The 15,799-nt window shown below is 44.3% G+C and overlaps 1 protein-coding gene across 2 annotated transcripts in view; it reads right to left on the bottom strand.

The window, feature by feature from the left end:
• Window positions 1-15,799, bottom strand: part of LOC135366384 (calcium-activated chloride channel regulator 1-like) — a 94,323-nt gene that overhangs the window by 53,940 nt on the left and 24,584 nt on the right. For both annotated transcript variants that reach the window (XM_064599066.1, XM_064599065.1), the window contains exon 2: window positions 11,645-11,810. In XM_064599066.1, coding sequence (XP_064455136.1) covers window positions 11,645-11,806 — 162 coding nt within the window. In that variant the 5' untranslated portion in view covers window positions 11,807-11,810. The remainder of the gene's footprint in view (window positions 1-11,644; window positions 11,811-15,799) is intronic.

The following is a 15,799-nucleotide window of genomic DNA, read 5'->3' as shown; positions in this document are numbered from 1 at the left end:
CAACCACCGGTCGGACGTTAATAAAAAGCCAAATCTTCCTGTTTCTCGTCATTTCAACCAGCCGGGTCATTCAATAAATGACGTTGCCCTTTTTATTCTTCAATCAAACTTTAGCTCCGATAGAGGCAGGGAACAACGCGAGTCTTACCTCATTTACAAATTCCAATCAATCATTAACGAAGATCCCGGTGTACTTTCAACAGTAAGGAATCTGGTCGTCTAGATGGGATATACTTTCCCATTTTTTTCCTTTTATTCTCCTTTGTTTTCTTTTCAGCTATGGCCTCAGTACAGCTCACCCTGAGCTGGCTCCCCAAGAAAGATGACATCACCACCCGGACTTGACCTTGCGGAATGTTCCAGAATATGACTCAGACAACTGCCACGTGGCATACTTGCACCGATTGTGACGTCACCCAGGAAACCTATTTAAGCAATATGCAACCCTTGTACCTCTTTTGTCCTGACGAAGACAGTGCCACTGTCGAAACGTCGACCATTCTTTTTTTTTAATCTATGTGTTAAATTGCCCATTAAATAAATTAGTTTTTGTTAACGTTCCTGTAATCTGTAGTCCAAGTCTTATTATTTCACTTTTATATATATATATATATACGCTACAAAATTTAGGTTCGAACGACCAGGATGTTGAATATAGATAGGGGAGAAAAGACACCAGAGACTGAAGTAGGGAGTAGGGGAAAGTTATTTATTAAGCTGGCATTTAAACTAAGGGTCTGGGGAAGTCTACGTTTCGGCGGAAGCTCCGCCTTCTTCGGGACTGAGAGGAAAATCTATGTACAAGGTCTTTTAAAAGGTTACAAAAGTGTCGTCACAGTTGGTACAATTCCACTGCGAGGCTATCGTCAGTGAGTCATGTTCTGGAAGATTCCGGAAGGTTCCTGGGTCATCGGCTGGGGAGATTACGTGTCAGAGCCTTAGGTCGCGCTCGTTGAAAACCTGTTGTCCGGGGTGTTCTTAGAGTCATTGTGTCCAGCTGTAAAGAAAAGAAGAAAAGAGGCAGCGGGCACTCCGAGGACATACAGAAAAAAAGTTATCCGGATATGCTTCTTACAGTTGATAGCACTCCTTTATCCTCATTTATTAGAGATTGGAATTTGTAGATCAAGTACGATTCGCGTTGCTCTCTGCAGCGATCGGATGTGAAATTTGACTCTAGAATAAAAAGTGCGACGTTATTAATGGAATGACCGGGTCGACTAAAATGGCGAGAAACCGGGAGGCTACCTTTTTTCGAAACATGTGATCGGTGGTTATTGAATCGAATCCTAAATGAATTTTTACTTTGACCTACATATTGCGCGGAGCATGTTGTACATTGAATGATATAAATAATGTTACTGGAGTTACAGTCAAAGTCGCCATTGATTTTAAGGGAGAAGTCGGAGTTTGTACTCTTGACCGCTGCCGTGCTTTGCATTGATTTGCATATTTGGCATCTTTTACCATTGCATGGATGGCATCCCGCCGTAGGTGTTAATGGTTTGGGAACTTTGGAGTTGACTAGTCTATCTTGGAGGTTGCGGGCACGTCTGTAGGTAACTCGTGGCTTTTCGGCAAATATTTGTCGTGTCCGTTCAGATTGCAGAAGGATGCTATGGTGGCGGTGGAGGATACTGTTAATATTACCCGCGCCTGCACCGAAGGTAAGAACAAGGTTTACGCGGTCGCCCTTGGGTTCGTCGTTGCGTTTACCGAATAAGTTCCTCCGGTCTGTTTGTCGTGCTTTGGACAGGGCGTCTCTTACTAGACTGAGTGGAAAATTACGATTAACGAAGGTCTGCTCTAATTCCGCGAGGTTTTTGTTTAGAACATCGTCGTCCGAGCAGATCCTCCTGTATCGGAGTGCCTGGCTATAAGGAATGGCGAGTTTAGTATGGCGCGGGTGGCAACTCTTAAAGGAAAGGTACTGCTGAGCATCAGTTGGCTTTCGGTACAGGTCAGTGGAAAAACCCTTCTCGGTTAAGGTTACTTTTACATCTAGGAAATTAACAGTCGTTGTCGAGAAGGAGTGGGTGAACTTCATGGCGGGGTGTACCAGGTTGAAATCGCGAATGAATCCTGTGAGATCTTCTTCGGAGTGTGGCCAAAGCATGAATATGTCGTCCAAGAAGCGTTTGTATGACTAGGTTTTTTGTCGCGCACGGCTAGAAATTTTTCCTCTAGTGCACCCATGAAAATATTTGCGTACGTTGGTGCCATCTTGGTTCCCATAGCTGTGCCATTTATTTGTAGATAGTGGCGGCCGTCAAATTCGAAGTTATTATTTTTGAGGATCAAGTTGAGTAGAGTTGGTAATACAGATGGGTCAACCGCGCGATCGGAGTACTTCAGATACGCCGCCTCCGCTGCTAGCACGCCATCCTCATGTGGGATGTTAGTGTAAAGGGAGGTAACGTCTAGCGTTACAAGCAAGCTTGCATTGGGTGGTTCACATTTGCTAAGTATTTCGAGGAAATGATTGGTGTCCTTAATATATGAGGGTAATCGGGGAGGTATATCTTTAAGGAGGTGGTCAACGAAGCTAGAAATTTTCTCCGTGGCGGTGCCGATTGAGGAAACTATAGGTCGCCCTGGGTTTCCTGGTTTATGGATTTTCGGTAACATGTAGAACCTGCCTGGTTTAGGATTTTGGGGGGCTAGAAATTCATATAGGCAGGAGTCGATTATTTCACGCGCTTTTAGGGATTTTAGGGTTTTGGTGATTTCGGCAGCTATCTTATCTGTTGGATCACTGTCAAGCGGCTCATAGAACGTGTTACAGCCCAGTTGTCGGAAGCCCTCGTTAAGGTAGTCCTGTTTGTCCATCACTACGATTGCCCCTCCCTTGTCTGCCCTTTTGATAATGATATCGCCACAGTTCTGTAAGTCGGAGAGGCTGCGCTGCTCAGCTGCTGTTAAATTTGGTTTAGTTTTGCGGTTAGTTTTGCGGTTTTCAACGAGCGCGACCCAAGGCTCTGACACGTAATCTCCCCGGCCGATGACCCAGGAACCTTCAAGAATCTTCCAGAACATGACTCACTGACGATAGCCTCCCAGTGGAATTGTACCAACTGTGACGACACTTTTGTAACCTTTTAAAAGACCTTGTACATAGATTTTCCTCTCAGTCCCGAAGAAGGCGGAGCTTCCGCCGAAACGTAGACTTCCCCAGACCCTTAGTTTAAATGCCAGCTTAATAAATAACTTTCCCCTACTCCCTACTTCAGTCTCTGGTGTCTTTTCTCCCCTATCTATATTCAACATCCTGGTCGTTCGAACCTAAATTTTGTAGCGTATTATCCAACGATGGCCAGCAGAAGACACGGAGAGAAGATAGTTAGGAAGTATCCCTTTTACGCCCCTACAGTTGCAGTACTTGGCGACTCCCAGACTAAGCACTTGCGCCACCATTTCGATTGCAGATCCCGTTCGATGCCGACGATGTTTGTGTCCCGAAGCGGTGGCCGGATCCTGGATTTCATCGAGGAGATAGACCAGCTGCCGGGGTCAGTTAGGCTGGTGGTTCTGCACTGCGGGACCAACGACATGCCATACGTGGAACCGGAGTTGGCCATCTCGCACTACAAGCAACTGCTCGACAAGATCCGAGCCCGACGCGGGATTGAAATGGCGGTATGTACACTGATCCTACCTCGATCCTACAACCGACGGCGACCTTTTATTGACAGGCGCAGGGAGTTCCAGTGCAACCCCCGGGCGTTCGAATTTAATCGGCGACTGGTAAGGTTGTGCAGGAGCTCCCCGCACCTGTGTTACCTCGACCACGGCTTCCAACACCAACGCCCACCCCACGTGCTAGCCGCGGACGGCCTCCACCCCAACTTCGAGGGCGTCCGACAGATCAGCGCTCATCTTCAGGACCTCGTCCCACGGCTCCTCCGACGACTACGACGACGACGACAGGACAACCCTGCAGTGCCGGATCCGGTGTGGCCTGCACCACAGGAAGCAGACTCCCTCCTTCAACAACGGCAGCGACGAGGAGGCCGCAGCACCACATCGAAGCACGACTGACTAACCGCCGGTGAGCGTAAATTTTCCCAACGAAATAGCGACATAACTCCCGAGACTGAAGCGTTCTTTAGGCTCCGTCAAGTATGCGATAAGAAAATACGCTACAATTCTCACCGCGCCGCACTCAAACTTTACAAAGAGCAAGAAAAAACTCCTAGAGGGTTGACCATTAAAGTGAACCCGACGTTCCCCCTCGATGATAGACTTTCCCGTCAGTGGAATAACATCGTTCAAAATGCCTCTACTGCGCTCATAGATGTACTAATCTCTCATTGCGATGACTATATTAACGAACTTTCTCGAGAAGCGAAAATCATCCACGATACGACGACATTATCCGACGCCCATCAAGAAGAATTGTCAAAATTTTGCAGGTCCCGTGAACAGCTCGTATCGAGAACTAAACACAAAAAACTTGCCAGGTACGGAGTATGCTCACCTATTTTACCTGATAATAATGAAACGCCTCCAGAAAGTATCTCGGTAAATAAACACCCGGTCACCCCTACTCAATTATTACTGCCCCAACTTCAACGTGATCATGATGGTGAATTGAACGGTGCGGCCTCTTCCGTCCAACAACGTGTAACTGTATCACAAAACGTTGTGAACTTGTCATCCCGCACCCTCACCGACTCAGAATTCTCACTTCTGAATCGGGGTCTGTCATTCTGCCCCAACAACGCTAAACTAAATGAATATCAACTCCATCTTGATTTGGACAATTTCGCAAGACGTATGCGCCTAAAAGAATATTTTTTCGACAAACCTAACTCCCATCCGAATCCCTTTAAACCAACTTCTGATTTCACACCCGATGCCAACCGCGACAAAGCCCTGGATATGAACATCAAGGCTGTTCAAAGGGGTGTACTTGACGCATACTACAATCCATCTAACCGCAAAACTAAACCAAATTTAACAGCAGCTGAGCAGCGCAGCCTCTCCGACTTACAGAACTGTGGCGATATCATTATCAAAAGGGCAGACAAGGGAGGGGCAATCGTAGCGATGGACAAACAGGACTACCTTAACGAGGGCTTCCGACAACTGGGCTGTAACACGTTCTATGAGCCGCTTGACGGTGATCCAACAGATAAGATAGCTGCCGAAATCACCAAAACCCTAAAATCCCTAAAAGAGCGTGAAATAATCGACTCCTGCCTATATGAATTTCTAGCCCCCCAAAACCCTAAACCAGGCAGGTTCAACATGTTACCGAAAATCCATAAACCAGGAAACCCAGGGCGACCTATAGTTTCCTCAATCGGCACCGCCACGGAGAAAATTTCTAGCTTCGTTGACCACCTCCTTAAAGATATACCTCCCCGATTACCCTCATATATTAAGGACACCAATCATTTCCTCGAAATACTTAGCAAATGTGAACCACCCAATGCAAGCTTGCTTGTAACGCTAGACGTTACCTCCCTTTACACTAACATCCCACATGAGGATGGCGTGCTAGCAGCGGAGGCGGCGTATCTGAAGTACTCCGATCGCGCGGTTGACCCATCTGTATTAACAACTCTACTCAACTTGATCCTCAAAAATAATAACTTCGAATTTGACGGCTGCCACTATCTACAAATAAATGGCACAGCTATGGGAACCAAGATGGCACCAACGTACGCAAATATTTTCATGGGTGCACTAGAGGAAAAATTTCTAGCCGTGCGCGACAAAAAACCTAGTCATACAAACGCTTCTTGGACGACATATTCATGCTTTGGCCACACTCCGAAGAAGATCTCACAGGATTCATTCGCGATTTCAACCTGGTACACCCCGCCATGAAGTTCACCCACTCCTTCTCGACAACGACTGTTAATTTCCTAGATGTAAAAGTAACCTTAACCGAGAAGGGTTTTTCCACTGACCTGTACCGAAAGCCAACTGATGCTCAGCAGTACCTTTCCTTTAACAGTTGCCACCCGCGCCATACTAAACTCGCCATTCCTTATAGCCAGGCACTCCGATACAGGAGGATCTGCTCGGACGACGATGTTCTAAACAAAAACCTCGCGGAATTAGAGCAGACCTTCGTTAATCGTAATTTTCCACTCAGTCTAGTAAGAGACGCCCTGTCCAAAGCACGACAAACAGACCGGAGGAACTTATTCGGTAAACGCAACGACGAACCCAAGGGCGACCGCGTAAACCTTGTTCTTACCTTTGGTGCAGGCGCGGGTAATATTAACAGTATCCTCCACCGCCACCATAGCATCCTTCTGCAATCTGAACGGACACGACAAATATTTGCCGAAAAGCCACGAGTTACCTACAGACGTGCCCGCAACCTCCAAGACAGACTAGTCAACTCCAAAGTTCCCAAACCATTAACACGTACGGCGGGATGCCATCCATGCAATGGTAAAAGATGCCAAATATGCAAATCAATGCAAAGCACGGCAGCGGTCAAGAGTACAAACTCCGACTTCTCCCTTAAAATCAATGGCGACTTTGACTGTAACTCCAGTAACATTATTTATATCATTCAATGTACAACATGCTCCGCGCAATATGTAGGTCAAAGTAAAAATTCATCTAGGATTCGATTCAATAACCACCGATCAGATGTTTCGAAAAAAGGTAGCCTCCCGGTTTCTCGCCATTTTAGTCGACCCGGTCATTCCATTAATAACGTCGCACTTTTTATTTTAGAGTCAAATTTCACATCCGATCGCTGCAGAGAGGAACGCGAATCGTACTTGATCTACAAATTCCAATCTCTAATAAATGAGGATAAAGGAGTGCTATCAACTGTAAGAAGCATATCCGGATAACTTTTTTTCTGTATGTCCTCGGAGTGCCCGCTGCCTCTTTTCTTTTTTTCTTTACAGCTGGACACAATGACTCTAAGAACACCCCGGACAACAGGTTTTCAACGAGCTCGACCCAAGGCTCTGACCCGTAATCTCTCCGGCCGATGACCCAGGAACCTTCCGGAATCTTCCAGAACATGACTCACTGACGATAGCCTCGCAGTCGAATTGTACCAACTGTGACGACACTTTTGTAACCTTTTAAAAGACCTTGTACATAGATTTTCCTCTCAGTCCCGAAGAAGGCGGAGCTTCCGCCGAAACGTAGACTTCCCCAGACCCTTAGTTTAAATGCCAGCTTAATAAATAACTTTCCCCTACTCCCTACTTCAGTCTCTGGTGTCTTTTCTCCCCTATCTATATTCAACATCCTGGTCGTTCGAACCTAAATTTTGTAGCGTATATATATATATATATATAAGTGAAATAATAAGACGTGGACTACAGATTACAGGAACGTTAAAAAAACATTGTCCTGACGAAGACAGTGCCACTGTCGAAACGTCGACCATTCTTTTTTTAACCTATGTGTTAAAGTACCTATTAAATAAATTACTTTTTGTTAACGTTCCTGTAATCTGTAGTCCACGTCTTATTATTTCACTTTTATTCAACTTCGTAGCCGTCTGATATATTAACCTATTTGTCCTGTATGCATATAATATACAGGGTGTTTGAAAAAACGTGTCATTCGGACTTTATAAAAAAACGGGGCGACGGAAAAATACGGGGTAAACGGCACTTGTGTGGCAACTGAATTTGCCATCTTGCAAAAATATTTTCATCTGATTTTAATTAAAATAAATTGGATTTCTTTAATTGAACTCCAGAATTTCCCAAGTCAACCTAACGTTTTTTTTACAGAATTAGAGAGCCCGTAACGAACTTAGTCAGATCCACCAAGAAATCCGCTCGATATTGCAAAGGGAACTGCCCAAAAAAGGTCCCGAAATTGAGGCTTCAAAGTTTCGGGTATTCAACGGCGCACGAAATCAGACGCAAAGATTCGTGGAGAGGGGGACTTGCTCCTGCCCACATGAAAGTTAGAAGATCGAAAAAAAAGCAGGGCGGGAAAAAAGAGGCGGAATCATTTTTGTTTGCCGCTTATCAACGTATGGTGGAATGACACCCGCTTTGTTATCGGCGCGTCTTGTGCTGCACGCCGGTCCGGCGATAAACTGTTCTAGCTTCGTGGGGGCAGGAACATGTCCTGCCCTTCGCGCATCTTTGCGACTGATTTCGTGCGCCGTTGAATACCCGAAACTTTGAAGCCTCAATTTCGGGACTTTTCTTGGGCAGTTCCCTTTGCAATATCGAGCGGATTTCTTGGTGGATCTGACTAAGTTCGCTACGGGCTCTCTAATTCTGTAAAAAAAAAACGTTAGGTTGACTTGGGAAATTTTGGCGTTCAATTAAAGAAATTCAATTTATTTTAATTAAAATCAGATGAAAATATTTTTGCAAGATGGCAAGTTCAGTTGCCACACAAGTGCCGTTTACCCCGTATTTTTCCGTCGCCCCGTTTTTTTATCAAGTCCGAATGACACGTTTTTTTGAAACACCCTGTATATATATATACAGGGTGTCCCAGAAAACGTGTCATTGAATTATAATAAAAAAACTACACCACCTAGAGTCATGCGGTCAACGGCATTTGTTCTTACTCGGTTTTTGCCACCTCCTCATGTGAATGTCGTGTAACGTAAGTTTAATTATGTAAATTTTTGCGAGCTTAAGTCGGAAATTTGCCTAGTAAATGACACTTTTTTACCCCACCAATGTGAAGAGCGTGTCTAATTTACTCAAATTAATTACAATTGACAGGGATATTCAGAAGCTATCCCATCGGAAAAAATAGCCGAACATCATGCTCCACGGAGGTCGCACAGAATAGCGCACGATGAATTTTTCAGCGCGATCTTTGTCAGTCCGACGAAAGGAGGTTGGAAACCCAGCCCTCCCCGACGTCGCAGAGGGAGATAAAACAGGCACGACTTATCACGTCCGACTTTCGCTGGGATAATGCTTTCCCTCTCCCAATTTTAGGAACTGTTACTTTTTCTACTATCACTCTGTGGGCTGGCTTCGGAACCTCCTTTCGTCGGACTGCAAGCGATTGCGCTCAAAAAGACATCGCGCGTTATGGTCCGGTGCTCCGAAAAGCATGATATTCGGCTATTTTTTCCAATGTGATAGCTCGTGAATATCACTGTCAATTATCATGAATTTGAGTGAATTCGGCACGCTCTTCATATTGGTGGGGTAAAAAAGTGACCTTCCCTTGGCAAATTTCTGAGTTCAGTTCGCAAATATTTACATAATTAAACTTGGACTACATGACATTCCCATTAGGAGGTGGCAAAAACCTAATAAGAACAAATGCTGTTGACCGCATGATTCTAGGTGGCATCGTTTGTTTATTATAATTCAATGACACGTTTTCTGGGACACCCTGTAGATATCCTAAGCTGAATTTGTAGTACGTATATGTGAAAGTAACATCACGGGGTTTGAACCCCGTACCTTGTTCCCCTGTTGCACCGTGAGAGGTCGCGTTTGACTAAATCGCTTCCAAAACGGCGCTCAAAATGGCCAAGTGGCCAATTTCGGGTCTTAATATCATTTGATATAAAAATAATGTTAAAGATGTCCTAAGCTAACTTTGTAGTATGTATATATAAAAGTAAGATCACGGGTTTTGAACCACGTTTCTTGTTCCCCTGTTGCACCCTGAGAGGTCACTTCCAAAATCGCTTCCAAAACGGCCCTCGAAATGGCCAAATGGCGAATTTAATCAAGTTCGGGGATTAATATCATTTGATATAACGATTATAATATAGATATCCTAAGCTGAGTTTGTAATATGTATATGTGAAAGTAAAATCACGGGGTTTGAACCCCGTGCCTTGTTCCCCAGTTGCACCCTGAGAGATTGCGTTTGACAAAATCGCTTCGAAAACGGTATTTGAAATGGCCAAATGGCGAATTTAATCAAGTTCGGCGATTAATATCATTTGATATAACGATTATAATATAGATATCCTAAGCTGAGTTTGTAGTATGTATATGTGAAAGTAAGATCACGGGGTTTGAACCCTGTACCTTGTTCCCCTGTTGCACCCTCAGAGGTCGCGTTTGAAAAAATAGCTTCCAAAACGGCACTCGAAATGGCAAAATGGCCAATTTCGTCAAATACGGGGCTTAATATTATTCGATATAAAAATATTATTAACGATGTCCTAAGCTAATTTTGTAATATGTATTAGTGAAAGTAAGATCACGGGGTTTGAACCCCGTACCTTGTTCCCCTGTTGCACCCTCAGAGGTCGCGTTTGACTAAATCGCTTCCATAACGGCACTCAAAATGGCAAAGTGGCCAATTTCGTCAACTTCTGGTCTTAATATCATTTGATATAAAAATAATGTTAAAGATGTCCTAAGCTAACTTGGTAGTATGTGTATATGAAAGTAAGATAACGGGGTTTGAACCCCGTACCTTGTTCCCCTGTTGCACCCTCAGAGGTCGCGTTTGACTAAATCGCTTCCATAACGGCACTCAAAATGGCAAAGTGGCCAATTTCGTCAACTTCTGGTCTTAATATCATTTGATATAAAAATAATGTTAAAGATGTCCTAAGCTAACTTTGTAGTATGTATATATAAAAGTAAGATCATGGGTGTTGAAACCCGTATCTTGTTCCCCTGTTGCACCATGAGAGGTCGCGTTTGGTCAAAATCGCTTCCAAAAGGCCTTCGAAATGGCCAAATGGCGAATTTAATCAAGTTCGGGGATTAATATCATTTGATATAACGATTATAATATAGATATAATATAGATATCCTAAGCTGAGTTTGTAATATGTATATGTGAAAGTAAGATCACGGGGTTTGAACCCCGTACCTTGTTCCCCAGTTGCACCCTGAGAGATTGCGTTTGACAAAATCCCTTCGAAAACGGTATTTGAAATGTACAATTTTGTGAAGTTGTATAGTTTCACATAACAGCGATGTAAATTACAAAACCATATCAGTTGTATATTATTCACTCAACGCAAAGTTGTCCATTGTGTCAGCCCTTTGGAGATCCGGAAAAAATGATCGTCCGCCTTTCGAAATCCTTCAGACGGATCGTACAGTCTCAGCGCATGCGTATTACGATAATACTGGGACTTAGTCCGTCGGGCTCCTAGAAGGGGAACCCCGACTGAGTCGCAACGTTGAAGGCCCTGGGTGCATCAGGATTAACGCTCACACATCGTGCCGTGTTTAGTATGTGGCCTGGAGGACGTAGTGAACAAAAATAGAAGATGACATTTCCAGAATTTGACAGTCTTTGTCGAAAAATCGCAGTCTTAACATGGGCGCTGTGCAAAAATATCCCGTGGACACCTCGTAGGGCACTCATTCACAGGAAGTTCATTCACCACTGTTCTCGAGATGTCCTAGGTGGCTCAATCCGCCTCTCCGTTGTCCTCTTTGACCCCGTCTTCCCCGAACTCCCTCGCAGGCACACAACGTGACAGGCAACGTAGCTTCCTTTCTTTCCTTTTTTTTCTCGCATTCTTTCCCTCTCACCATTTACATGTCACATATATTCATGTACCGTATGTTGCACCATTACACCTGAACAAAATTTAGTCTGCTGCATGAAAGTCCATCCGTGGTTCTTTAATGCATTGCCTCTACCCGGATGCTGACATCTGTATTCTGCCTTAGGCTTGGAAAAATTCCATAGCTGCTGTTTGTACAATCAGATATGCTGATTATAAAATAATCCTTACCTTAATGTTGTCCACAAGCTTCTCACTCTCAGTCACATCTCTGTGCAGTGCGACCATGATATTTTCGTAGCCGCCATCCCTTTTGTCAATTTGGATGACGTGAGTGCAGAGTGATCCCTTGAAGATCGCGAGCACAAGGAGTACAGCAGCGAGTGTTCGCATACTCCTGCAAAAACAAGGAACTTGTCAGTTCTTGGACTGGGAAAGGTAGAAACATATTTTGCCCGCCGTGACCTTGTAACTTAAGTGGCTGCATAGGAGAGCATTACAGGGGTGGCATCCAATGTATTCTTCCGTAGACGAAAGCGTGTTGGGCGAACGCAAGTCATCCTGGACAGGTCCTGGTCGCACGTCACAGCAAACATCAAGGCACACTTTGCCTTAAAGATGGCGGCGCCCGTGATCGGCGGCCAAACAATGAGGTTGTTTTCTCTGCGCCACGTTTTGGACGTATTTCGGTAATTATTTTTGTATAATCTCGCAGAAAGACGCGCAGGCCTCGTAACTGTGTACGACTTCGAATTATGTGATGATGACCGCGCCTTAAGAATCAGTGTGCCGATGCGATGCACTTAAACTAAGGAGAAATGGGGCACCATGTTGAAAGAAGCACAACATGGTTTACGCAGGCAAGCTCCCTTCGTCTATTGCCGTCATGACGGCGGAAATATGTCGACAAAACGACATCTAAGTAAAGTCACATGACCTCACAATGATGTTTTCTATGGCGTACGACCAGAACAGGATGGCAGCTTTGCCAAAAGCACGCACTCAGAGGTAACAGTGGCGGGTTTATGTCACCTGTGTGGTTCGCCATCAAAGCTCCAATGTCACATCGGCGATTTCTTTTCCAAATTTAAGGGCCTTAAGAAATACGACAATGACACTTTGAGAAAACAAGAAACGAGCTGCTACTATATTATAAAATCTGCAAATTACGTGAAAACTGGGTTGTATGGCAGACAAGCACAACATGGTTAGCCTATAAACCTCTACCTGACAAACGTCATCATGACGTTGGTAGACAGACCGAAACCAAAACAGATCGGAAGGGGAGAGCTGGGTTCCACGAACGGGCAATTGTTCGCTGAAAGGAAAGTAGGACCGAAGGTCGCGTCCCTTTCAGAGACCATCGTGACCGTGGCATCAGGACCGTGGCTTTCGGACGCGACCTTGTTCGCCACTAGCTTTGAACGTAGTTCAACTCTACCAAACTCGTGGCGCTGTCGAACGTTATGACGTCATTTGTTTACAAACAGGTAGAGGTCTATTACCTTCTTTCTATAGAGTGCATCCCAGGAGATTGCTAAACTTGCAAGTTCTTTTATTGTATAATTCTTCCATTGGGATTAGTTTTGCATAAAGCTTGAGATGACGTACAGCAGCGAACATGAAAAGTCACCCGCCAAGTTCCTCGTACCGGACTTTTTGTGTTTCTTCTTTTACCAACGATTTACAGGCGTCACACTGGATGGGTGTGGTCTACACTTGGAGGCAGCGGTTTTGTAAACCAAACTGCGTAGCAGTGCTAAAAAAAAAAAAAAAAAAAGAAATCGTGCTTTAGAAGGCGGTACAAGTTTTCCACGTATTAGGTAACACTTTACTGAACCTTGAAGGTAGTGTGGCATCTTATGAATCTAAGTGGGCCCAGGAAAGAGAGCTGCAGTGCAGTCACTAACGGCTGGTCCTCAAGTTTTTCAAGTTGGTACCCGGTACCCTCTCTTTTCTAAAAGAAACAATAATGTTATTCTGCTCCTCTTTCCGAGCCCACGGCCATGTTTTGCAATTGCCTGTGACTGCTTTACTGTTGTTAGAATGCAAATCCCGGTCCCATGTCAGAAGAACAAGAAGCTCAATTTAGTGCAATGTTGGGCTTACTCGAAAAACTTAACGCCGGTCAGGAACCGTTGCTCAAACAAGTAAAAGCTATCCAGAAAGATCAACAAGAATTTCGAGCTTCTTTAACTAACCTTACTACGCGCGTTGGTAAAATAGAGTCCAATGCAGACTCAATGCAAGGTCGAAGTCATCATCCAAGTCATCAGCACACAGGGTATGCTCTCAGCCATCCCATCGGACATGGCTTCGCTAAGATCACGCATTGATGACCTTGAGAGCAGGTCCAGAAGGGACAATCTGTGTTCTATAGTATTGAAGATGCTAGTAATGAAACATGGGCAGAATCAGAGGAAAAAATTAGGAAGCTGCGCCAGGATAGCCTGGACGTTGTGGTCTCAGCTGAGCATGTCGATAGAGCCCCCCGCCTAGGACGTTTTCACGAGGCAAGGACGCGTCCAATAATCGTGAGGTGTGCTAACATTAAGGTTAAGGATGCCGTTCTAAGAAACTCTTACAAGCTAAAGGGCACTAGTATAGCTGTGTCAGAGGATTTCACTCACGCTGTCCGGACTGCCAGAAAGAACCTGATTGCCTTCGGACGCTCGCAGGGTCAACCTTTTCGCCTCCGTTTCAATAAGCTGCTGGTTGGTAGCACGTGTTATATGTACGACTAGGAAACACAACTTGTTCGAGAGGCTGTCTCGGGAAACAAACGCAATTTCAGCCACAATGACTAGCGATTAGCAATCACTTGATGTCACTAGTTCCTTGTCTCATCACTGTAGTTTGCAGTAACAGGGTTCCGCTTTGGGCCCTATCTTTTTTCTACTTTATGTAAATGATTTTAGTGAGGCCATCCCCTCGAATAGTATCATGTATGCTGACGACACCGTGTTACTGCCCTACAATTGGTGTCATTCATGAATAGATTGCTAGTCTGATTCCTCAGCCCTTGGAATGGCTTGAAGTGAATTCTCTGACACTAAATCTTTTGAAAACAAAATATATGGTATTTAGGCCATATCGTAAGACTGTTTCGTTAACCGATTTCAATATAGTTACTGCCGGAACAACAGTTGAACGTGTTGACACCATTAAATACCTTGGTGTAATTTTGGACTCCCACTTGCACCGGAAGCCACATATAGAAAATTTATGCACTAAACTATCAAGAGCAAATGGAGCGCTCTTCAGAGCACGTCGGCTGTTCCCAACTGCTGTCCTGAAAAGTCTGTATTTTGTGCTCATCCGATGTCATTTGCTTTACTGTGTAGAGTCGTGGGGGCACACGTATCAATCTTATCTTAAACCGGTTGAGGTCTTGAAGAATAGAGCAGTTCGCATTATATCCAATACATATAACAGACAATCTTATTCATGCATATATAAGACGTTACGCATTTTACCTTTCAATTTACTATGCTTTGAGCGAACTGTGTTAATGGTTAATTTTTGTACACTAAATGAGGGAATAATTGATGGTGTCAAGTTAGTCTCAGTTACTCGAACAAGCCGTACTGTATTGGAACATCACTTTATTGTACAGTGCTTCTCAAACATATGTGGTAAGCGCCTTCTCCAGCACCAAGGGGTCATAAAGTGGAACTCCTTGCCCCTAGATGTCGTTGTAGCCAAGCACCTTAAATTAGCCGTCCGGAGGTTTCTGTTCGACTCTTGTTGAATATGTCGATATAGTGATGTCAGTAAATAGGATTGATATATATTTATATCTCTGTTTTTGTGTAATCTTAGCGCTTGTATAAATGTATGTTTCCTCAGCTATTCTTTGTCTTAATGTAACTGCCGCGTTTGAACAAGTAAATGTTGAAAAATATTATCGGATCGCACTAGCTTATAGTATGATCCGATTGGTTTTCACTTATCTTTTCAAATATTAGGAGCATTGTACGCAAGCGTGAAGAACTGTTATCTCTTCCCCAAGAACACGCTGATATCCCTCACTCATCCTGAGGATGTCATCGCGGGACAGCAGTGACATCCTGGGAATATCCCCACATGATCCTCAATTTGTTAGAAAAGTGTTAGAATGAGACTCCAGAGATGGTCCTAGGGACAACATGTGGGGACAAGACTGGGATACTCTCAGGAGCAATATAGGATCATGTAAAATCCTCCAGTAAATCTGCTTTAATTTCTCACTTTCAGAAGTATGCAGACGTTTACAGTGGAAATGGAGTCTCTCTCATGCAGTTTTTAACCTCGTCCACCAGCTTGTCATTTTCCGTCTCTCATTTTTGATTGTGTTTCGATGACGAACAATGGGTGCCGTGGTATAAAAAGCAAAAAAACATAAAA

This window comes from Ornithodoros turicata, chromosome 8 (assembly GCF_037126465.1).
Source record: "Ornithodoros turicata isolate Travis chromosome 8, ASM3712646v1, whole genome shotgun sequence".
NCBI lineage: Eukaryota > Metazoa > Arthropoda > Arachnida > Ixodida > Argasidae > Ornithodoros > Ornithodoros turicata.
The sequence above is the reverse complement of the archived record's forward strand: the minus strand, read 5'-3'. Positions and strand labels throughout refer to the sequence as shown.